This window comes from Cydia amplana, chromosome 1 (genome assembly GCF_948474715.1).
Source record: "Cydia amplana chromosome 1, ilCydAmpl1.1, whole genome shotgun sequence".
Classification (NCBI taxonomy): Eukaryota; Metazoa; Arthropoda; class Insecta; order Lepidoptera; family Tortricidae; genus Cydia; species Cydia amplana.
Window position 1 is genome coordinate 21,756,222 of NC_086069.1, and position 26,436 is coordinate 21,782,657.

The following is a 26,436-nucleotide window of genomic DNA, read 5'->3' on the forward strand; positions in this document are numbered from 1 at the left end:
GCTCCGCTCGTTTCGAATTTCCTCTTTTTCGCACTTGTATCGAAAATAACTATTTTAAATGTTAGTAATTTTGTTGCTTTAGTTAAAAATATCTGTTACATTAATTTGCATTACATTTTGTACATACAAAATAGACTGGAGACTAGTATTTGTGTTTTAGTTTTGGGTAGGTACATTTGGAAACGGTAATTTAATAAACTTTAAAGTGTTATAAAACTTATATTTGTATTTTGGACGACCATAAACATAAATCAGGGTGTCGAATATATATTTTGAGAATAGTGGGATCTTTGGTGCTTCACTAATAATGTTAAACCTACCCCACTAAGCCTATTAACCCTATCTTACAGACTAACTCACTCAACTACTAGACCAGTACAAATTTATTTGTCATTTAAAGGATCGTGCACACACCTTTAAAACCCTACCTTATAGTTGTCAAGACAAGTCTTTAGTGTATTCCCCAAAAAAGCACTTGTGCATACACGCAGTATCTTTTTGGCACTTTTCGATACTTCGTGTAATTACCACTTAAAAAATATTGAATGAAATACAGTGTTGCAAACCTTATTTTAAGTGAATCATTGACATGTTTTTTTAATTTCCTTCATTCTTTTTCCGCCCGTACCCACAATTTTTGCTACTTCTTGATTTAAAAATATAAATCTACAATTTTATTTCAAAGTAAGTGCTTGGTCGTAGAAAAAGTATTATAAATGCAACGTTGTTTAACTGCGCCTAGTGCGCAAAACGTTCAAGCGGATAAACAAGACCAAGTGCGGGTAGTTCCAAAAACTCGCGCGGTTAGAACTGTTAGAAGATGCTGATGTTAACTTAGACAGTCTTCTCCAAGACCACGGGGACAACGCCGTCCTCGAAACGTCAGAGGTAAATCTTAAAACTTAGATACGCGATTAAGTCCCGTTGTACAATTTAATAATGTTGTTCAACTGAGTCAAAAAATACTCGTTTTTTTGGTGCTACGGGTCAAATTAATTATAAAGGCCTAAAGATCAATCGTACCGATTTTCATGCTTTTAAGACTATTAGTACTCCAAAAATCCCCTTTGACAATCCACGCGTAGGTGTAGGTTGTTAACGAACCTTTTGACTGTACTCTGGTCACTTCCGTCATGCATAATTGCATATTAAATATATTAATAAAGAATTACGAAAACGGACTAATATAAATAGTTATGCGAATTCCTCAAGACTTAACCAAATTTTCACGAAGTTTATATAAAGCTATATAGCTCGAATACTTAAGTTTATTAATCATACCTACTTGCTTTGTGCTAAATATTTATGAATTATTCATGAGGTTACGGCAGTTAGTTCTTGTCATTAGGTATATTACAAATTCGCAGCGAGTGTAAAATGAAAGGAAATTGCGGTAAAGTGTTGTTTATCAGGCAATCAACTGGTATATATTATTTAAGGTTTTAGTTTGACAGTGTACGAGTACCTACCTATTATCAAAATTTATCAGGAGTTTGTTGAGCGGTGTCGGCACTGTACAGTATACGACATCAACGCGACACGAGACCTCAATTGCTCAGAAAGATAACACAGTGAGCTATTCGTTCGTCTCTTCCTTGTCTTGTCTATATTATAATCTCATATCTAATAATTCATCAAATACCTCACTTTTGTATTCTTGCACTTCACCTATTGTTTAAAATAATAATAATGAGTGGTTATGTCTAAACTGTGCTTAAAAAAATAAAACTTTGAAGGGCTAAGATATATAATTACTTAGATCCTATTAGATCCTAATCTTCCTTATGTATATTAACAAATCATAATACATGTGTATCAGATAAATTATAATTTTTTTGGAGTTGAATAATTATTTATGATCCGGTTTTCATTAAAGAAACCTCGACTACTTATAACTAAATATCATCTTAAGTATAAAAAACAATGATTACAAAGAATAGATAGGTCAACGCCAAGGTCATTAATCCTATCGATTAAGCAGGTTCAAGCCACACGCAAAACTCCTTGCCTTGACACACAAATGGTCAGCACCACTTCCACGAATTTACATCTGAAATTATGTAGGCCAAACGGTTTGCTGCCGGAAGCGTGGCGATCGACGTGCTGAAGTATCAACGGTTAAATTGAAATCTTGGGTTTTATTTCAATTACAGAAACATACTTATTGTTTTTACTTCTATTCATGTTTATGTTCAATTCGTGTTTATTGTATTGTGGACACCCACATTTACGAATCACTATACATACTATAAAACAAAGTCGCTTCCCGCTGTCTGTCTGTCTGTATGTATGCTTAGATCTTTAAAACTACGCAAAGGATTTTGATACGGTTTTTAATAGATAGAGTGATTCAAGAGGAAGGTTTATGTATAATTTGTTAACCCGTGGGAAGCCGGGGCGGGTCGCTAGTAAGGAATAAAGTGTTGACAGTTTAGGATATTACAAATGTAATTACTTTATTACTTTTTAATTCCGTGTTTTAACTGAATTCCGTTAACTTCGGGATATGGTTAAGTACGTTTGAGAAAACTAAATGTCATTGTTAATTTTCAAAAAAAAAAAAATATTTTACTAAAGTAATTAAATGTTGCATATAGATTTGTCGTAAGACGGGCATATATTTAACTCAACCAAACAATTGAAAGCTGTGACATATCAATGTCATTCCGAACATCGATCGCCCGAGTTAGTACTTAAGTTTAGTAGAGTGTACACGCTTGTGGGGGCCTTATCAGAAAAAAAAATTGTTTATATCCGAAATGGAGTTCATTAGAATACCGGTGCGGTGTCTTTGAGAAAGTTACTTGTTAAATATCTGTAGGTGATTCATCCTTGGGGTAAGGACGTTGTATTTCCTAAGAAAAGATCTTGATTGTAGAGTGTTTATTTATAATAACTATAATAACTAGTTTGGCTAGGAGCAACAATGTTGGGCTCAGCTAGCGCGACAGCATTCTACCACACGCACTCCCCATTAGCGCCCAATGTACCCACTTGGGTACGTGGGTTACGGTGTTAGAATCAATTTTCTACTGTAACTGTACCTAACAGCATTAAAAAAATGGTGGGTTCCAAAAAGTGGATGCGGGCGCTAATGGGTCAAGCTCGGGAATGCACCCTTGCGGGAAAAAAATACGGTGTATATATATATTTCCCAATTGGTTGGATATTGACTAATATTTGCTAATATTGCCATACACTACCAAATATTAGCGCAATGAGCCGAGTAGGTAATAGGTAGGCGAGTGAGCTGAGGTATCTCTACTTATAGTAGTAGTTGAGTGCTCTTCGCTTATTACCTATATTTATATAGATGTCTAAATCCGAAAAAAATGTTTTGATTTTATCGTGAATATAAAAAAAATACCTTGATTGTTACGCAGAATCGGCGCGGACTAGGCTACTATTTCTATTGCTTACTTAATATATTTCTTAAAACCGGCATAATCGTGATATCAGATTACTTGCAGTGGTGACGAATCGTTAGGTCTCGCTCATACCGAGGGCCTACCGCGAACCACGTTCGACGTGTTACCTCCCTGTCACACTTACGTACGGATTTACAAGTGCGACAGAGAGGCAACACGTCGAACGTGGTTCGCGGTAGGCGCTCAGTTATCCGAGCGAGTTGTAAGCGACGGGAGCTGCAGTCCCGGCATGGCTCCTTCGCCAGTAACGAGTAGGTATGGTAAGCACGTAAGCAGTCCTCGTTACGCCCGCCGTCTGACACACTTTGCTCACGCCACGCTACGCTACGGGAGCTGCCCAGTAAAGATTTACCTTTTTAATTGAGCCACTGGCACGCTTGCCGCTATCGTAAACGACTATTGTACGGCCAGAAATAGACGGCATGTAACTAAATTCCGTTTTTATTAATTATTTGAATGAGTGTTTTGAATCAGTGGACGCTCATTTGCAACTTTGTTTCGCAGTGGGCAAGATTCAATCAGTTTTGTTTTATGAATTGAAATCATAAATAAAACGGACATTGGAATCATTTCACTGCGATTCCTTATATACAAAATAAGTATATAAATATCACCCAAGCCTAAACCTGTAGACAGTTATTACTACAGGCATCGGAGTTTTTGTCGCATGGTAAGACTAATAGCAAGCTATGGAGTCGACATTTGCCATAAATGTAAACTCTTATTCATACTCATACTCATTTATTTAATTTATCTTAAAATGCCTTTAGAGCGGTCGGTCGTGTATATTATCTTAGTCGAATTATATAAAAAAATATTTTTCTATTACATTATGAATTCATAACTTCAACTATTTTAACATACAACTGTACAAACTACATCGCTGCGAAAGACCTAATGTCATGTAGGTACTAACCGCTGATAAAATTGATTAGTATTTGTCATGTGTCAATCACTGGTGATTGCAAACGTAGTAGTTATGTATATCTGTATGTGGTAAATACGTTGAGGAATATTCCATAATTAATTATTATGCCTAACCCAGAAATAGCTGCAATTTTGGTATGGATAGAGCCAGCCCATCGACACCCCATACTATGATAACTTAGGAACGTACTTGTTACCAACGTTGAGGCATAGTAAATAATCTTATCGAATTAAAATGACTGCTGTTGCATTTTGGTGACACATACCATACTTGCTTTCAAACATAGACGTATTATACCTACTTTTCTTTAGGTTGGTATGATCGGTAAAACGTCTACCGTCATTCTAAATTGTGGTGAAAGCGGTTATGTTACGTGTTTATTTTTGTGTTTAGACCAAATAACTTTAGCTTTTATTTAAATGGGGGGCAAATCTTTAAGAAAATGTGAAGTTTGTGGGGTCAGGCGTGTAAGGAAACTTACTTCTGATATATTTTTAGCAAGATTTCCTCTTGATTCGAACAGGTCGGTAAACTGGTGTTTTTGTGCGATATTTTCATTTTGAGTCGTTCCCAGATACTAATTTAATTAGTTTGGAGTAGTTTTTATCGTTTACCATCCTTGATTAAAACGAAAACATTCTGTGAATAGATTCTTCTTGTAAAAACTAGGTAACCTAAGACACGAATAGTGTGCGAACAACTTATCGATAATCCCTTTATTTCAGATATCGACTATGGGTAAAGGTAACAGGTAATGAGGATTTGGAATATTTACCTATACAAAGGCTGAATGAAACTCCAACCTCTGAATATCTACAAGTGAATGAGCCTGACAGCTTTTTCCCTTTGTGGGAAGTTGGAGTTCACAGCCTTCACAGGCAAGACTCAGTGTTTGCAGGAGTGCTCTAAAAGTAGATTGTAGCTTTAGTTACGTTCATAAGCGTATTGTAATATGCCTACGTAAATATAAAACTATCTGTATCTTATCTTTATTATGTAAAATAAAATTATTTTTATATTTTGCATTTATTTTATTAATCCACCTGATTTTCAATATTTACTTTTACAGTAGTACAGTACAACAGCACGTATCGCACATTTATCGATATCGATAAACAGTAGGTACCGGAAGTGTCGAGCCCTAGCGTTGTTTTTTTTTGTGTTGGCAGTATTGACATGTATTTGGTGTGTTGGCACAATGTACGTTCTTAATTCGGTTTAAGGCTTGTTCGAGAGTGCCGACTCTTAAAACGTAGTGATTTAATACTCTTTGGATAGAGCCATACAACGATTTACAATATGACTATGAAAAATCTGCTATAGTGTGCTTGAGTTGTGAAGTACAACTCACCCAATTGTAATATACATTTATTGCAACAAATGAGGTTTAATAAATTAAACTGATATACGTAGTAACTATTTAGTAATCTGTTCTCATATTAAATAAAATTAATCATGAGTATGAGTATGAATAAGAGTTTACATTTATGGCAAATGTCGACTCCATAGCTTGCTATTAGTCTTACCATGCGACAAAAACTCCGATGCCTGCATTTCTACTTTTTTTAGATCGGGGTGATTGTATTATTTCTCGGAGTTCCCTGCTCATTTGATCGTAACATATTCTAATATAAGTAGTGTGGTAGTTCAAACTGACAAAGAAAGTTTCTTAAAGCTTAAAACGCGGTTCGTCCTCCCTCCATGTTTGTGTGATATCTTGGCAACGGTCGCGTGCAGCGCACAGTCATCTTTACTCGTTTTTACTGCCAGGAGTCAGTTTACTGCGAGATCGATCAACCATCCCTGTATGATTTGTTTTAGTTTTTCGTGATACGCGAAACGAAATACGTAGATTGTAAATCAATCAGTGCACTCAATGCGATTTTTTTAAGCTTAACCACCTACTAAATTTGATTGACCGCAACCAATATTGCAAAAGGTGCATGATGTGATGGTAAGAAGTTATAGTCGCTTATTTGGTGATGTTAAATAAGTAAATAAGAATAAAAAAACTTGTAAATAGGAATTAAATCGTGCTGTATTATAACTCAATAGATACGTGGTAATATGGAAGTAAGTTCATCTCACGTGCTATCGGCTCGTTCTTAAAATAAATAAAAAACAGGATCCCTTTTAGTTATGCTGGGTGTGGCCTGCTTGTAACAGGAGCTAAAAATTAAACTGTAGGCTGTAGGTACTCCTCAAATAGACTAACATTTGTTCAGCGACTTTCAAAAATAACTTTTCCATTGTTTTTTATAAGGTACACTTTAAGAGCCCGTTATTGATTTTAGAGCCAAAATGTAAAATTGATAGATTCAGTCGTTGAAATTATAATCCTTTTGTTACATAATATCTAAATAACAAGTATTGGTTTCTATTAGCACGTTTTCTCATCTTGCCTTTTAATAATGAGGTCCCGACCGTGCGTCACCGGCAATATATGACGAGAAGGGGCAGTTTTTAAAAATTCACCAAAAAACTATGGTATAAGAACAGTTTCAGGAAATATTGTAGATTATTTAAGCATCCAAATTACGTTGAAATTAAGTATATTTTTACGAAAAATGTTCACTTGTTTTGAAGTTATTTCTGGTGAAAATTGATTTCGTCTAACTTTCATTTACTCTTGTTCAATATCATATAACAAAAATGTAGTCTATGAAAGTTGGAGTACAGGATATGTGTAATACAAAATTACCATTTTTAGCAGTCCAAACTTTTTTTACAAATAAGATCGACTAAATCAGTGCTAGACGCGCGTTTACCTAAACGTCCCTCAGAAAAATATCATTACTAATTTAGTGAGTCACTTTTCAAAAAAAATATCTGTACAAATTCAAGATAAGAAAACGTGCTAATAGATACCAGTACTTGTTATTTCTATTACGCAACAAAAGATGGACAATTTCATTGACTAAATCTATCAATTTTACATTTTTGCGACTAAAATCGATACCGGCCTCTTAAAGTATATTCTACGATGAAATGTATTGCGAATTTAGTTTACGATGCAATGTTTAAGGCGTGGCAAGCATCGTCAATCACAATGGCGCACATTGAAGATAATAAATAATTTTCCAAATACCTAGGTTCAGAAATTACGGAGCTGTGAGGTAACATAAAAATTACAAAAAAAAGGTTGAATTGATAACCTCCTTCTTTTTCTGACGCTGGTTAAACAAAACATTACTGAGTAAGTATAAATATCTTATTTTTACGAAGTAAAACCTGTAGGTACTCGTAACTATATCATTGATAAGATGAGAATATTCTACGGTTATGTGTTAAATTTCGTTTATCACTAGGTATCAGCTTTTAGTGTTATCTAAAATACACTAATGGTATGTTGTGATTTTGATAGCTATTACCAGATTTAATGGTGTTTATACAAAGGCATACGTAAATGATGCTTGATATATTGACTATAGATTCAAATTATCAAATTTTATCTTCTCTAAAGTCTATTTTTTTATTCGGTAGACTAAAATGGCATTTCATAGTATGAACATGAAATGTCATTTCATACTGTTAAATGTCATTTTAGTCTACCGAATAAAAAAACAGACTTTAGACACTACTTAAACACATATCTTCTGTTACAAGTATTTTATACTTACTAGAAGACTCCAACCTTTACAACTGTACCCTCTTTGTTAACAAATAAACATTTTTCATTTTCATTTTCATAGGTATCCTACCAAAATCATTACCTACATTAAAAAAAAATGCTAGTCTCCGAATGTCGTACTCCTTCTAAAACACTTATGCACTTCTTCTTCACTGCTAATAAGTTATAAGACGTAATTTAAAACCAAGTCGGTTAATTTATTTAGCATGTTTCTATATACCGTTCCACGGAACGCAAGTGTCATAAACATAAATTGTTACTTAATAATTATTATTGATTAGTTAACAAATTACCCGTTATAGTGACCGCATCAATAATATACATTTTTTTAAATATAATGAATAGGCGACACACTTGCAGTGCCTAAGGATCAAATATATAAGTAAATAGATAAATTACCGTTATTTATAAAATCATAAACGTGCTTCAAGCCTCAATTAGCTATTTTAATCGTTTGTCTTTAGTTTAGTATTTGTAAAAAGGGATAAAATGTAAACTGACTAACTGAATTTTGTAAAGTTTCATGTATCCTTATACAGTATCTAGTACGTTAAGACAGCATATAACAATTTTAAGCAGGTTAATTTCATATGTGACAATTCACCAATGTCTAGTTTGTGTTGCTCTTGTGACTGTGTATCTTAAGATCAGTAGAAAATAGCCCCTAAGTAGAAAATAGGTAGGTAATTCACTTGGAGCGGCACGGCACCTCCCTATTCTGATTTTACTCTATATCTTATAGGACAACCTTATAAATATATTCTATTATATACACATGAACCTAATTAACGACCTTGAATAAGTTCTAGCGAGATGTCTTATGGCATCACTTGAACCAAACGTGAACAATGTTAGCCTATCGCAATATCAAAACAATACGTAATAGATTTTGAAATCTGAATACCACTCTTTATAAAGAAAATATACTTTTAATATAGGCAAGCCTAAGTAGCATGTGTGCTACGACGTACCACTTAGCTTCGCTTTTGGTACAACGGCTCACCACTTTATGTAACCAACACCGGACACTGACGGGAATCGGGAATCCTCATTATACCTTAAATATTTTAGAATTTTATTTCTAAATTATTTCCTATTAGTTGTGGCACTTCTAAATCCTTTAAAAACTTCCGGATTAGATTCCAATTAGTCTGATTAACGGATCACTCAGGCATACTACGATGTAAGTAATACCCAGAAATTAGGCTGCAGTATCTTTAACTTTCGGGACTTACCAGAGATCCAATTCAGACTGATTTATTCCTTATCATTTTGTGTTTCTATCTGAATAAACTAACAGTTGAATGCGAAGTGTGAACATTTTTATTTCGTGTTTATTTCCACCAGAAGCAGTTGCACAAAACCAATTCGATTCCAATTCATATTTAGTAGGTAAAATTGTCCTTATTGGTATTGGGTACCGTAAACCGGGGTGACTTTCAAATGCAGGGGCGACTTCGATATTTCAGTTTTTCAGCCGTTACATATTTTTATTCGGATTTTTTAGTAGTAGGTAAACAAGTATGTATAATAATCTAACTTGTTACACGAACAGTTCGAGAAAATAATGAATAATGATAATTTAGTGGCAGTTTTAAAACTATCAAAGTATCCCCAAAATTTCCTAAAGTCACCTCGTTTTACGGTATTGGTAGGTAAAACCCACCAGATACCTATGTTTATAAGTAATAGTGATAACTCTTTAGGGAAGTAGAATTTATTGTGGTACCTATAGTCAGCATCAAAAACAGTGCAGCCAAACTGGCCCTGGCCTTATATATCGCAACACATCTCTATCCAAATTATAAAATAGTTGGCTACTTTTAGTAAATATCAATTTTATCTTTTGTTTTACCTCTGCTTCAATATTTTGTATGATTATGAGACTCGTTCTAACCGAAAAGATTAAAATTATGGTTGACAATTTTTAATGATATTTATATGTGTTAAATAATTTTAGATATAGGTCGGTAGGCACTATGTAGGTATGTCTTCAGCAAATAAAAACCCCTATAAGTAATAATGAATTGCCTAAATGATTGAATGGATACAGACATATAGAACTTGATTAACAGGATTCATAATTACCCATTGTATTTATTTTCTCGCATCGATATGAATAAAGTGAGACGTATTCGCTATTTGTAATTCCTGTAAAACAGTGATTTGATTTCGTGTCTAAAGCTCCATTTGGAAGTTTTCTACCCCGATAAAACAAAAAGTTTCTAAGGTAAACTTAACTTCTACGTAGATTTTTATCAACATTAAATTGCACCTGGCCAATGTTTGAGTCTGAGTATACATGCTAGAGCGCAGACAACATAACTACTTGTTTTTTTCTCTGCAGTGAAAATAATAAAAACTAATTTAAACCGGCATTTCGCTGAAGGCTTTTGATGACTGCTGAGTACGTGGATGTAATTTTATTATATACGGGTATTGAAATACGTAGGTAAATAGATGATTGCAAACTACACCTTAAATTACTCAATTTTTGGAAAAGTAAATCATAATAGATAAAAAATACAGTACGCATTAATTTTCAAATACAATAAACGAACGCAGTTAGTTTAATAAAGCTTTTACCTTTTTTTTTTGCAAATGAACGTTGCCTTTAAGCTGTAACAAACTGTAATGCAATCCAATTTCTCAGACAAGAAAATACTCACAGTAATTTAAAGTAAACAGCGTAACCGTAGGTACCTACCTAGTCGTAATATACCTAATAGTTTGCTAGGAAAACGGCGAAATAACGCTTTTCATTTGTTATGTTTCCCGAATCTTGTGTAATTTCCTCTACTGGAGATTTCATAGGTACTGTAATTTATTTGGTAGTTGTTTTTTTATATAGCAGGTCACAAGAATGAGGGTTAATTGCTAACCGGATCGTGTATGCCCGCCATGGGCACGGTGATGGCGTCATCTCCCCCGGCCGCCACCAGCTTCTCCAGCACTTTGAGAGTGTTCTCCACCGCCGACCATTCTGTCTTCTGGGCCAGCACCAGCACCTTCGCTGCCGCCTCCCGCATGTTGACGCCCGCGCTGGGTGGCTTTGGAATGTCTCCATTGCTCTCCTTAATCTCTTTCTTATCACCGTCCGTCCTTCCGTCCGTCTCATCCTTATCATCCGTGACCTTCGCCGCTGCTGATTTATCATCTTCGGTGCTTTTCTTAGGCGGACCCTTTCCGCCTTTTTTGCCGGCTGGCGCTTGAGACATCCTCACTTCATAACCGGGCCAGATTCACGATCACTTGTTCATCACTACACTGTGGCGTCGCGTATCACCGTGCTCGGCCTGGGCTATGTTGAGCGCAGGGCGGGCGGGCCATGACTGCGGCACGGCTGCGTAGCTCAGCCGATTTCTTGCATGATTCGAGTATATAAAGGCGAAGGCAGGTGCGCGAACCGGATTTACAAACAAACTCGAATCGGCGATGTCTCAAAACGTCACATGCATTGGCTCGATTTTTACTTTTCTGTTATCGGGGTATCGCTGCCAGATTTGTAGCTACTGTCTACACGAAATGATGCGAGGCACGCTGGAAGTATTGAAATGTAGAATACTGAAAGAAAACCGTATAGATAATTATTTCTCATAACATAAACAGTAGTGGAAATAAAAACAGACTTGTGGTTATCTAAAGAATTTGAATAAATGTCCCTACGAAATGTTAAGTTTAGGCGGGTGGTAAATATAATTGCTTTTTCTAATTTAGTATGCAAGTATGTACTCACACAGCTATCGTTGTCGATAGGTTACATTTTGCTGATTACATTATAGTAAATTGGTAAAACGTGCCGAGTCACGTACTCGTAGAGCCGGTTTGAAGGTATCAAGACGTGGTCGAGACTATAGTAATTTCAATATGCTGGAAGATTATTCAATTGAAGAGGTTTGTGCTGTGACATCATATTTCAGGGACTCAAAAAGCCGCATCCGGCTCACGAGCTGTGGTTGGCCAACCCTTGGTTTATTTATGCTATACTGTCAGAAATTATATATACTGGAACTTACAATCATTACACGTCCTGAAAATAGTATCTGAAAGTCCTAGGACAAAAATACATTTGAAGTAAATTTATTCCAAGTAGCAATTAAGCCTTTGTAATGCTTAAGGTCTTCATTCCTAACTTCGCGGTATACATGATTAAAAATTAATAACAAAGAACTGTTGTTGTGTTGTGTTGTTACTTATAAATTCAACCTTTATTAAACCAACGTCACTTTTATAAAACCCTTCACATTTTTCGTGCCTCCACCACTATGTAAATCTCGCCAATATGTTCTGAGTCACATAATTTACACTGTGAAATTCGGGTGGAAACAATGAGTACCTACCTATTGAGTGTAGGTGTACATTCGTCTTCGTCATCACATATATCGGAGCGGCCAATTATTTATTTGTATAAAATAGTACCAAATAACAGTTTAGCTAAAGGTAATTTTAGGATTTATAAGAAATATATTTATATTTACCAATTTATTCAACTGTACACAACAAGATAAGAGCGGCAACATAAGTATGTAAGGTATTTATGAAATCAATGAACAGGAATTATACTAAATTTTTGTGTTAGACACATTAATAATAATAACGAATATATTCCCTCTATTTATAATAGTGAACTGAACTCTAATCAAGACTATTAATATTAATTTACTCCTTATCAGCTGCTTAATTTATTCCCCAGTTGGATGGCCTCGTCCATCCTCGACCTTGTTTGGGAAAATTGGGGGGAGAATACGGACGCGTTTTCAGCTACTTCGATTTGTATCGTGGCCTTAAGAGGTCGAGGGAAATTTGCATGTTTCGTCACAGGCGGGGGTGCGCGGCGCGCGGGGCCGTCGCGTGCGCTCCACGCGCCACTTCCGGTGCCACGGGGCTCGGGGGCAGAGGGCGGGCTCCGCCACGGCCTCGATTCTGCCACGGCGATGATCAGATACGGAGGAACACAAGGGCTTGACCAGCGGTCTGATGTAAACATTTTATACAATAACTAGGCATGTAAGACTAGTAAATTCGAGTATAAAGAAATGGATGGTAAAGGAAAACGAGACAATGCTGTTAAGGAAAGCGTGTGTGCTTAAGTAGTATAGATGTGTCTATTTTTTATCTCTTATTTAACTTTAACAGCTCCAAAAAATAAGAACAAGACAGAACAGAGTAAAAATAAGACATAACTAAATTTGTAGTAAATTTTATGTTAAAATTTTTGTCCGAAGTAATTATAATGCTATTCGTACAGATATTCGAGATATGAGCCAAAATATGAAAAAAGGTACCTTCAACCCCCTCCTACACCCTCAGCACACCCCCTACCCTCGAGGACTTTTAGTATGTTTATCTGGACATCATAAGGTATACCTGTACCAATTTTTAAAACTACACGAATTATTTCCGCAGATTGGCCAAATTCGGCTTAATTTGACGTGGCTAATTAAGTATATGTCAAAAACGTCTGATTTTGTTATGTCGGTTACATAAATTATGAATAGATATAATACGAGGGGCTTTCAATATATAATGAGAATGAGATGCAAACTCTTTAAATATTAGGAAAGTAAATACTGGCCGGTAAAGCTAATCTACCTAGCTGATTGCCATGAAAAAAAAAACTAACTGTTTTTTGTTTTTAAAAAAAATACGGCGATTTCTTTGCGATGCTGTTGAGTACGTTAGCGAAAATGGAGAAAATTGAACTGCGCGCCGTTATTAAATACTTGTGTTTGAAAAATTTTTCTACGGACCAAGTCAATTTAGATTTACGGGACACTTTAAGGTCTAATGCTCCTCCGTATTCGACAGTTACACGTTGGTGCGCCGAATTTAGACGTGGAAGAACATCGACCATGGATGACCCCCGCTCCGGACGCCCTACTACAGCAGTAACTGAAGAAATTGTGAAAAAAGTCGAAAACTTAGTTTTGGCGGATCGTCGTGTCACGGTTCGTTTTATTGCTGAAAATGTAAAGATTTCAACGGGGAGCGTGCATAATATTTTACATGAACGCTTGGGTATGAAAAAGGTATCAGCGCGTTGGGTACCCAGAATGCTTACTGACACGCAAAAACAAACTAGAGTCGAGATTTGTCAAGAAGCTTTGGACCTGATACAGCAAGACCGGGAACTTTTTTTGGCGCGATTTATAACAATGGACGAAACATGGCTCCATCATTACGACCCTGAAACGAAACTGCAGTCTATGACATGGAAAAGGCCATCATCTCCAACTCCGAAGAAATTCAAGGTGGGCCCATCTGCCGATAAGGTCATGGGCTCTGTTTTTTGGGATGGTAAAGGGGTCGTACTGATTGAGTATCTCGAGCATGGAGCCACTATTACGGGCTCTTTATATGCCAAACAAATAACAACATTGCGCAATGAGATCCGTGAAAAACGGCGAGGTAAACTCTCGAAAATTGTGTTGTTCCATCAGGACAATGCACCGGCACACAAGTCCGCCGTTGCAATGGCTGCAATACGTGATGCTGGGTTCGATATCCTTAAGCATCCTCCGTATTCACCAGACCTCGCCCCTAGTGATTTCTACCTATTTCCGAGATTGAAGAAATACCTAAGAGGCAAGAAATTTGAAGACGACGACGCGGTAGTCGCTGCAGTACAAGATTTTTTAAGTACTCAAGATAAAACCTTTTTTAGAAATGGAATATTAAGTTTAGAAAAAAGATATACTAAGTGTATTATGCTAAAAGGTGACTATGTCGAAAAATAAAATAACATTTAATAAAAGTTGTATATAACATACTCATTCTCACTTTTTATTGAACGCCCCTCGTATATGCAAATCAATATGTAAGAGGTAATGTATTTCTCAACCTATATCTGGGTTCTTAAATATTACAAGTAACTTTGTTTCTTATTCTAAATAGTAGTGGAGTAGGATAACATTTTTGCGAAGCACTTCGGCTCGCAGCCCAACGCTCTGGCCCGCGGCACCTTTTGGCCCTTGGGTAAATACGCGCATGTCCTGTAGTGTCGAAATTTTTCCTGTTAGTAAACCCTCAGTAAGACAGATGGTAAATAATCACATAAGTATCATATTGCCATTATTTCCCAAAAATTGTTATTATAATTTAATGTTTAGCGATACCGTGTTTTTACCGTAGCTTTACTTTCGTAGCTGAATAGTCTAGCTAACTACAAATATTTGCTAATATTGTTCGATTTACGACTCACGTAGAGCGATCCTAATAATAAAGTTCATTCGTTATTACAGAACAGCACAGTATCATGTTCAAAAATAAAATAAGCTAACTTAAGGTTTCAACTTTACTGTTTTAAGCCACGTTCCCTCCATAATTTTTTTCCACCGTGTATATGGCATATATCATATATGACTCCATCGATGTTGTAGATGATTTAGCCTACGTCAAGTGGGATCCAAGTGGGATCGAAATAATACTTTAGGTTATATAGATTTCAGCCAGTATACAATAAATTATGAACTCTAGGACCCTATTAGCCAGACACGGTCAGAGGTAGAGAATAAAAAGTGCGTTCGTAGAGCATGACGTTGTTCGGTATTACATAGTTGCTTTAAGTAATAGCTGGTCTAGCCAAATGGACGAAATGATGGATGGACAAGATGGATGTTGACAAAAAAATGGTTAGGTAAAAGTGATTCAGATTTATTCTTCATTAGTATTAGCAGCACAGTTCAACGTTAGTTCACTGCATAATAAGCTGTCACACTTTAAACAACATTAATGAGCAAAAAAAAAATCGAGACGACTTCGTCATTTTCTAGTTCAACCGGAAATCCAAATATTTAATCATCAAGACACGCATTATACACTTTTATGACTTTTATCAGATAAGTGATATAATGGGCGATTTAATATCTACTTAATCAAAACTGTTAGGAGTTGGACGTGTTTAGTGTTTAAAGTAACTAAACTCAATATTTTATTTATATAGCCCTTTTATTCTGAACATATTTGTTGATTTTAGTAGTAATTTTAGTTTTGAATATTTATATGAAGTCTCTTAGTTCAGTGTGCCTGTCGGCAAAGGCCTCCTCCAACTCCTTCCAGTATTTCCAGTTCTTATTTCCAGTTATTTTTATAAATAAATAACTAAACTCAATATAGTGCTTCAGTGTTCGAAAAACTTGTTTTTGGATAATAGTGAGAGGGAATCAAATATCAATCGGCGCCTAACTATATTTGTGTATACTTATAAAAAAAAATCCCGCTGTTATTGTGGTATTTTATACTCAAATTCTAGATATGCAAGTAGGGAATTTTTATATTATTAACATTTACTGAGACAATTATATATACTTATAATTGTTTCAGTAAATATAAATAATATAAAAATTCCCTACTTGCATTATTTACTGGGTACTTACCTACCAATTATAGTATTTTTATTTTTCACATAGCTTATTGCGATGGTGACAATTTGCCTCTCAATAGGTACATATTTTGCGTTTAAACGTTAATATCTGGGTGACCGAGCTTCGCTCGGAAAACATATAATAACTCGGAAATGCGCGTTTTCCCGGAGACCTAGCTAGATCGATTTTTCGCCCCCGAAAATCCCCATATAGCAAATTTCATCGAAATCGTTAGAGCCGTTTCCGAGATCCCCGAAATATTTATATATAAATAAGTAAATAAACAAGAATTGCTCGTTTAAAGGTATTAGATTAATTGTATGGAGATGTCGCCTGTCACCATACCCAAGCTCTATGAAAAATATTATACTTACTTATTCACTAATTGGGTCTTAACGTTTTTACAATCCATCATTTATAGTATTATCCTTACCGAACGTCAAAATACAATAAAGTTTTTATTTGTTTGAATTTTAACTTGTACTTAATTAATAGTTCTGATTAAGTTAAAATCATATTTTTTTATATGTAATTAATACTTGTCAATCCTACTCTTTATCCAATATTATAGAAAGAATTGCTTGTTATCAATTATCATGTTAGTAACGGGCTTATTCTCTTTAATAGGTAACATGCAATTTAAATTATTTAGAATAAATACATGCAAAACAAGCTGTCATTGAACCAAACAGTACGTGCCATAGACTGGCGGCGATAACAGTGTTCTTAGCGCCAGATAAGTGAACACCAATAAATAAACTAATTTAACCATGTGGATTAAACGTCTTACTTACGAGTCATTCAATATCATCTTTGGGAAAAATATCGGGTACGTTTGTTTTATATATTGTTGTGTAAAGAAAATTATGTCTATTTATTTTTGATACTTATCACCAGGTTTAGGCTAGATCTTGATTCGTTCATTAATAATCTTCCTTTGAATCGCAGTATTAACCTTACGTTAATATTTATAGTAATTTTTTCTACCTAAATATACCTATGGCCAGGATTCTAATTCGCCTTACATATATTATTGTTTTACATATAGCCGGCCGGAATAAGGAGATTATTATTATCAATTAAAATATGAGACAGTTTCCATAAGTAGATATCTTTTTATATTAAAAGATATTACATACGTATATATATTTATATTAACATAACATAACAGCAGCAGCAAATAACTTTTTGCGGGGATTGCCATCAAGTCACATAATATTGTCAATGAGTATATTTATTTTGAGGATTAAATCGATAATTTCAGGCAAGCCAGTCGCGCACTTTCCAATGCCAGTTATCTGCACAACCCCGGCTCCGAGCCCCTGACGTACGCGACCATAGGCCTGGCAGTCGAGGCCAGCGCGCATCGCTACCCTGGCCGAGTAGCCGTGCGCTCTGTGTACGAGGCCCGCACCCTCACCTATGAGCAGCTATTGGCAGAAGTAAGTTAAACACCAACATGGGCCTGTACTCTGTTCAAATATGCATAGTTGCCCCACGACCATTTTGCATTTAGTGTGGTTTGGTTGGACCTAAGAATGTATTTTATTCGTGTACGCGTAAGTTTAATGCGTGACTAATTGACTATATACTGATATAGTGACTTTCTCTAGTAGGGAGTCCGGGAGACTTGACCAGGTGGGAGACTTGAACCATTTTATTAAAAAAAGTGACAATATCAAATTATTTATTTTATCAGCACTCCAATATCACCTAACGATATCTAAGTATCTGGACATGAGACACGCATGCTAAAAAAATATTTTGATTTAATTAGTTTATGTAGCTTCAGATACTATAGTTAAAAAATACAGCGAATTTAAGTTTTTCACACATTAACGCTATCGAGAACGTAATTTACTTCCTATACATCTGGTTTGCACTAATATGCGAGTACGAGCGAGATGTATAGAAAGTAAATTACGTTCTCGATGGCGTTTATGTCAGTGCCATACTGATGGTAGCCGTACTGTTTGTATGAGAAGGTGAAATTCGGCCGAGCTTTCTGCGGACTGTTTTTGTTAATTTGTTCAATAAAGTATTTACTTTATAGGCAGATGCTTTGGGCTGTGCCCTAAGATCTCGAGGGCTGGAGAGGGGTGACCGGGTGGGCATCTGGTCGCACAACAACGCTGCTTGGATCGTCGCGCTGGTCGCGGCGGCGAGGGTCGGCCTTATCTCCGTAAGGTCGTTTTTCTTCTTTATTTGGTTGGAGTTGGTTCAAACCCCGGCTCGTACCAATGAGTTTTTCGGAAGTTATTTATGTATGTAATATCATTTAATAGGTATTTACCAGTCGCTTTTCGGTGACGGAAAGCATCGTGAATAAACTGAATTTAAGTTCATCTAAAAAATCTTCGTTACACTTAATAATAGTCCCCATGATCCTAATATAGAACGTTTGTTAATAAATTGCAGCGTTACCTTATTGATGTTTTTATACATTTAATGCTTTTTATTTTCAGGTAGCTTTAAACCCAGTGTACGAGAAACCTGAATTAACATACTGTATTAAAAAAACAGAGTTGAAAGCCATCATTATAGGTGATACTTTAGAGAAAGCGAACTATTATAAGACAATAGAACAGCTGATACCGGAAGTACATAGACAAAAAGCAGGATTCATAGAGTCCAAAACATTCCCTAGTTTGAAAACCATCATCACGTGTGATAAAAACGCATTACCGTAAGTTAATTCGGCCAAACTAGAATACCTAAATACAGTTGTAGTGCATAATTGTTTTCCATCGTATTTTCTCGGAAACGTTCGTATGTGTCATGCTACTTCAGTTAACCTCAGTACTCTTTGTACCGAGACTGACTGGGATAGCAAGACACGTTCGTACGTTTCCGTGAAAATACGATGGAAAATAATTATGGACTACATCTGTATATTAGCTTAGCAATAAAATATCGCATTAGAATTGAATACAACTAGACCTAAAGGAGTTGCTTGTTATCTGCGTAAAAGTTCGGAACATTTGATTTTTTTAACCGTCCCAAACAAAGTAACAAAAAAACGTTGGTTAGAGATGACACGTAGGGCATCAATATCCGCAACAAACTCTAATACAATATACCGACAAGCATATGGTTAGATTTCATTTTAGATGCGTCCTGCTTTCTAGTACCTACCTACTTTAACCGCTGCGTTACTTGCGTTACAGGGGTACATTCACATATGACTCCCTGGTGGCAAACAGGCATGATGCCTCACGGTACGGAGCTCAAGTAGACCCAGACGACGGCGCCATTATCCACTTTACATCTGGAACTACTGGTAACTTCATCAAGTATTTATTTTTCCTTTTCATTCTTATCGCTTTTATGGGTCACATTAGTGATAAATAATATATAGTGCCGAAACTTAAAATTCTCTGATTAAACAGGCACAGTAGTAAATAATTCTACTATAGCGTAAATTGTCAATTACTGGCCACCGGTTAATAACTGGTCACCTTATACTAAAAATGAATTCTATTCACCTAACAGAATTCATTATAGTATTAAGTGTCAATAACTGGCCAAGTGGCCACACTTCATGAATTCTGTTTATATTTTTAGTATAAAAGGTGGCCAGTTACCCAGCAAATATTTTTGGTCAATATTCCGAGAAAGGCACCTATTTTAGGTCGCACAATTTAGGTGACCAAAATGAGGCACCTCGAATCGACGTCGAGTCGACGTCGAGTCGACATAAATGGGGAAAAAAAGCACGTGCCGGCGACGTATTTATTGACGGCAATTTGGTGATTACAACCATTAGGTCAACATTAGGTCATGTTTCCGACGTGGATTCGACGTCGCCACGACGTGCCGCGTAGTTGAAATGTACTAATTTGGTAATCTTTACCACCTTTAGACGTGGTGGTGACATATTTTTTACCATATAATTACTCTGCGAGGCAATGTTTAGATGGGACGCGATGATGAGAAAAAGAGACACAAACATTACGCTTATATATTCTTTTCACTCAGAAACAAAATGTCTGACAAGAAAACAACTTGAAGTTTTGCAATGATAATGGCGGCCACTAAGTCATGTAAAATAATTTACTTAGGCCGATTACGCAGATGAAGAACGATGAAATCTAGTGCGCAGAAAATTTTTTCGTGCAGTATGTTAGGTTTACATACAAAACTATCGATGGGCTCTTGAAATATTTAAGTTTTCAACATTTTATAAAATCAAAATGCATATATTTGCTTGTAATTGAGTGCTGTAATTGAATATTTGTGTGTGTGAGTGTATTGACTCGATCAAAAGTATTGTTTTATTTTGAATATTAGCAATATGAAGTACCGTGCGATGGCACCATTCAAGATATAACAACTTAAATCATGCAATTTCATATTTTGCATCCCGTTATAATGAAAGAAAATGGCGGCACAACCTTATGGTATTGATAGTACTTTACAAGTGTTTTTAACTATATGGTCGCAATTTGGTATCTATTTTAGGTAACATTTACCTAAAATTAGTATCTAAATCGACATAAAATCGACATAAAATCAACGACCTAAAGGTCTGCGTATAAGAAACAATTACGTCGCAAATACACCTAAAATGTCTTATTAGTACATTTGACCTATTGGTCAGAGTTTGAAGTTAATTTTACCTAATATTTCGACTTATTTTTAACCATTAAGTCCCTGACTTTATGGTCCCCGAATAAGAAATAATTACGTCGCATATACACCTAAAATGCCTTATTAGTATATTTGACCTATTGGTCAGGGTTCGAAGTTAATTTTACCTAGTAATTCGACTTATTTTCAACCATTAAGTCCGTGACTTCATGGTCCCCGTATAAGAAATAATTACGTCGCAAATACACCTAAAATGCCTTATTAGTAGATTTGACCTATTGGTCAGGTTTCAAGGTAAGTTTTACCTAATATTTCGCCTTATTTTCAACCCGTAAGTCCCTGACTTCATGGTCTATTTATGAAGTGAAATTTACGTTTTATTGTCCCTATATTTTGACTTTGAAGTAAAAGTGTACAATACGTAAAATAATTGGTGACTTAGGACGTAATTTTTACTTAAATTGGTAAAATCTTCTTCGAGCCTAGGAAAAAATACTTAAAATGTTTGCTAGGTATTAACTGCGGCCAGGAATTGATGAATTACCCTAATTACTATGGTATTCAAATTTTATTTTTAAATACAGGTGATCCAAAAGCAGCATTAGACTCGCATTTTGGAGTAGTGAATAATTCTTACTTTATGGGCAAAAGGCAAAACCTGCACGAAGACCATGAAATCACGTGTGTTCAGGTACGCTTGTAACTATCTAGTAAAACATAAGATATGTTAGTATACAGGGTGGCCCATTTAGATCGGTCAGTATGGGAAAGCTAGTTGCAGTTGGGAAAGCCCTCCTTTTTATTTCCATCTGTTTCAGTCTCCCTTATTCCACGCACTGGGTTCGGTCATCACGGTGGCCTCTGCGCTCCGGCACGGGACGTCGCTGGTGCTGGCGGCTCCTACGTACAACGTCGAGGCAAATATGAAAGCTCTGCTATCTGAGAAGTAGGTATATTTATATACCTACAATACAATAAGCTCTGTTGTAGGTATAAATGTTACTGATAGTAGGTATCATTCTTTCTTGTTGTAGATGTACCGTGGTAAATGGCACGCCGACAATGTTCGTGGACCTTGTGTCCCTGGCGAGGAAGATGGGAGTGAGCACGAACCTGCGCGTGGCGCTGAACGGCGGCGCGCCGTGCAGCCCGCAGCTCATACGAGATATCAAGCAACACCTCAACGCCCGCACTGTCTCGGTATACCTAGTGTTATATGTTCCGTGGGTCAGGTGTTCCAGTTTTAAGGATGGCCAGAAATCAGCGCTAACAATTAACTGTAGTCGCTCTAACTTTGGCAAATGACAGAAAATCAAAGAACTCCTTTCGTTACAGAGTTTATTCGGAATGACAGAGACTACAGCAGCTGTGTTTCAGTCGCTGCCTGACGACAGCACTGATTTGGTTGCCGGGACAGTCGGCTACATACAAGACCATGTTGAAACCAAGGTAATTAATGTACTGAAAAAAAAAGTTTCAAAACATTTTAATAGATTGTAGTTTAATACTCTCGAAAATGCCTTAAATGATACACATCAATACTTGTTGATTATTTTGCCTTTAATTTTAATTGAATTGTACTTGACTGAGATTTGCAAAAGAGAGATAAATTCGGGTAACTCCATACTTACTACATTCGACATACTTATTTAATAAATTCGGTTAGCCGATTTAAATTTAGCGGTGATACCAGTTTATGAATTATTTGTAGGTAGGTACCATTATTTCCACAAAAAAGAAAACAAAGTATAAAAATCTCGAAAAATATTTTGAAATTGGTTTTATCAGGTTACAGTAGTTAAGTTTCCTTTAAAGTAACAAAGTTCTATTTCCTGAAGGTAGTCGACGAACAAGGTAAAGTGGTCCCATTCGGCAGTTCCGGGGAGCTGATGGTCAGGGGGTACAACACCATGATGGGCTACTGGGGGGAGCCGGAGAAGACCCGGCAGGCTTTAGGGGAAGATGGCTGGCTGCACACAGGGTAACAGCATTTCAAGCTTTTAAAACGATTACATTAGCAGACCTCGTCGGTGACAGGATTGGTCAGACATTGTTTAGGGCGCTGTGAGTTCAGGTCCTTCTCCGAACGCAGCTCGCTGAACACTGAGCGGACTGCCGTGTAAAAAAAAGTAATCTTTAGTTCGATCAGATATAAAATTACGCATTTTTAGAAGCGATATTCTAAAATATTAATTTGTGTAATACAGAGATAAGTTTACTGTGAGCGAAGATGGCTACGGGCGGATAGTGGGTCGGCTGAAGGATATCATAGTGCGCGGCGGGGAGAACATCGCGCCCAAGGAGATCGAGGACCTGCTGAACACGCATCCTGACATCGTCGAGAGCCAGGTACCTACCTACTTATTTGATATCTAGGAACTATAAGTGCAGGTTACGTTCCACATGCCATGCTATATACTCAATACTCAATACTCAATATTTTATTGCAATTTCACAAAGTAATTGTACAGGTGGTAAACTTATAAGCTAGGTCTTTGTGAACCCTGTTGGGCACTGCAATATACTATTTACAATTCCAAGGAGAGGAGAATTTGTGATTAATGTAAAGTGATTAAATCTTAATATAAACAATAATTATAAGCAAATGTAAAAATAAGGATTAAATTTATGTCAAAAATACCAAAGTCAAGCCTTAACAAAAAAAAAAATGTAAATTTCAATGTATTTGTAATTATAGATATTATTTAATTATAATCTGTCATTAAAAAATTCGCTTAGGGTATAATATGACTTAGCTAATAGCAACTGTTTAATTTTATTTATATATATATTATAATTTTCTTCTTCTTTTATAGAGTCCGGGAGTTTATTATATATTTTAATAGACATTACTAAAGGGCCCGATGACAGTAGTTTAAGTTTACAAGGTGGTGGGATTAGTCTATTCTTGTTTCGTATCGATCGTGTAGAAGGTAGGTCCTCTCGTTTTATATATAATTCCCTATTCTTTCGAACGAACTTACACATGTCTAATATATATATAGATGTGAGGGTCAGCAGTCCAAGTTCAGAAAAATAAGGTTTGTGGCTTTCGATTTCGTCAAGTGTTTTATTTATTAAGATACGAACAAGCTTTTTCTGGAGGGTAAAAAGTAATGGAGCGTTGGTACTATTACCCCACAGAATAATTCCATACTATATTATACTATATACTATAGATACTGTAAAACTGTCCATATTGTGAAATTCTAGCGAGGTAAACAATTAATAGTTTGCATTGCATAACACCCGCATATTCGCATACGAGAAATCTTTGTAAAAAAACTCTCTTCTTGTAACATGACGTCATTGTTATCAATCATATCACTTGAGTTGTGTGTATTAATAAACATATTTATCATTTTAACAATCTTATCAACAGGTGGTAGGAGTATCAGATGAGAGGCTTGGAGAGGAGTTGTGCGCGGTATTGCGTCTGCGAGATGGTTCCTCTGTTACTCCTGAGGAGGTGACCCGGTACTGCTCGGGAAAACTGGCTAAATTCAAGATCCCTAGGCTCTTGAAAGTCACAGAAGAATTTCCAAAAACGGCGTCGGGCAAGATTCAAAAGTACAAGCTTCGAGATATGATCGAATCCGGGGCACTTTGACAATACCTTCAATTGAAATACCAATGACAAGGCAAACCATTACCTATGAAAATAAAACCATATTTCAATTATAAATACTTTATTTAGTACCAACCTTGTACAACTAAGTACCTAGTTTCTGAAAGATTTTTCCTCAGTGAAAGCATATAACTGGAAACCGCCTTTGGAAACATTACCGTTCAAATCCTCGGGCCAAATTAGCACACATACACAATTACGCCTACATTTAAATAAGACGATACGTTTACAGAGCCTGTCTCTATTACAGTAACGTACACAGCTAAGTGTAGATGAAATGCATATAATGTCAATAACTACCAATCAGCGACATTAATCCGCTAATAACCTTCTTGCTGTACGTACTGGCCGCTGAGAGTTCGCGGTTCATATTTGATTAGTATATGACTTGGACAGGGATAGGTTTATGCCATACATTGAAGAACCAGTCAAATAATTCACGTATAATAATTTAATGCAGATTAAAAGATAACTAGTTAATATATTGTTATGAAAGTAAATGACAGACTAACTCAACATAATTAAATATTCATTGTTGTAGGTATAAATGTATTCCGCTATAATAAGTATTTTGTATATTTTATTATCAATCTGTATGGCAGTGCGAAGTCACGTTCAGAGCCCGTACCATGAGTCACTGACAGTGTCAAAACTGACATTTACGCTATCGAGAACGTAATTTACTTTCTATACATCTCGTTTGCACTAATATGCGAGTACGAGCGAGATGTATAGAAAGTAAATTACGTTCTCGACGGCGTTTGTCAGTGCCAAACTGATGGTAGCCGTACTGGTATAGTCTGTCCGTTTTTCTAAGATCAAGTACGCCATAGTAAATGTATGGCGAACTTGATCTTAGAAATCGGGCAGGCTATACAGCCTGCAAAATTTACAAGGGTACACGAATCGGGTCAAAACATTTGAACAGGCGGAGTCACAATAAATCCCCATTTTCATATTTAGCCGGTATATAGCCGGTCAAGCAAGTTTGTCAGTAGAAAAAGGCGCATAATTACAATTTTGTATGGGACCATAACCGTTCGCGCGCTTACATTTTCTAAATTCGCCGCTCTTTTCTACTGACGGAAATGGCTTGAGAGAGAACCTACATATATGTGACAGTAGAGGGTGGATTAAAATGATAAACATTTTGAGATAATGTGTGTATTTGTTAAATTAATTCAGTGAAAGCGTGATAGAAAAAAATGTATCTACATATAGGAGACCGGGTATGATTATCTCACGGGTTATCTCATGAATAGAACATTAGATATCTTGCCAGGCATCCACTCAATTTCATGTCTCTCTAATTGAACAGCTTTTTTCCATAGTTCTCTGCGAATAGCATCTTGTGGGAATCTGAATGGAAAGTAATGTAAAATGACAATACCAAATTTGATTATTAATTTGAAATAACTAGGTAGTTTTTTTATAGCTCCATCTCATGAAATAAAAAAGGAAAATACAAATCTGTAAGAAGGAATTTATTACTACATTTATAATTACAGTGGAAGCCGTTTATTATCCGTTTATCCGTTTTTTTTTTATTCAATCATAAGTTAATAAAATAGTCTACTTCATTTGGCATAAAACCATCCCTATTATCCTCGCAATTTAAAAAGTCGTATGTTGTTATGAAAGTCGTATGCAGTTGTTACGTTTTAACTTAGCACGGTAGTATTGAAAAAATGTCGTCATGTTTATTCCAAATTTTACTGAAGTTATCTGTTTACTACAAGTGAAAAGTGATTCCACTGTCCTTGATATGAACTAAAATAACTTCTGCACCACTTCACGACACATGAAGACATTATTAATTACAAAAAAACGTAGTTTTTATAAACCAATTTAGCCATCCGTCACTGACT

The 26,436-nt window shown here is 36.0% G+C and overlaps 2 protein-coding genes across 2 annotated transcripts in view; one reads left to right on the plus strand and one right to left on the minus strand.

Moving 5' to 3' along the window:
* The window catches only part of LOC134648742 (serine/threonine-protein phosphatase 6 regulatory ankyrin repeat subunit B), a 41,240-nt gene extending 29,739 nt beyond the window's left edge, over positions 1-11,501 (minus strand). Inside the window, exon 1 of the mRNA XM_063503297.1 lies at positions 10,870-11,501. Within this exon, the coding sequence (XP_063359367.1) occupies positions 10,870-11,205 (336 nt within the window). The 5' untranslated portion in view covers positions 11,206-11,501. The remainder of the gene's footprint in view (positions 1-10,869) is intronic.
* A 5,483-nt stretch (positions 11,502-16,984) lies between these two features.
* Positions 16,985-24,559, plus strand: LOC134650417 (medium-chain acyl-CoA ligase ACSF2, mitochondrial). Its single transcript, XM_063505375.1, has 12 exons — positions 16,985-17,179; positions 17,615-17,792; positions 18,404-18,532; positions 18,816-19,036; positions 19,518-19,630; positions 21,525-21,631; positions 21,759-21,886; positions 21,975-22,140; positions 22,276-22,389; positions 22,779-22,921; positions 23,148-23,289; positions 24,323-24,559. The coding sequence occupies exons 1-12, from the start codon at positions 17,121-17,123 to the stop codon at positions 24,548-24,550; spliced, it is 1,728 nt and encodes a 575-aa protein (XP_063361445.1). The 5' UTR covers positions 16,985-17,120; the 3' UTR covers positions 24,551-24,559.
* The last annotated feature ends 1,877 nt before the right edge of the window (positions 24,560-26,436 follow it).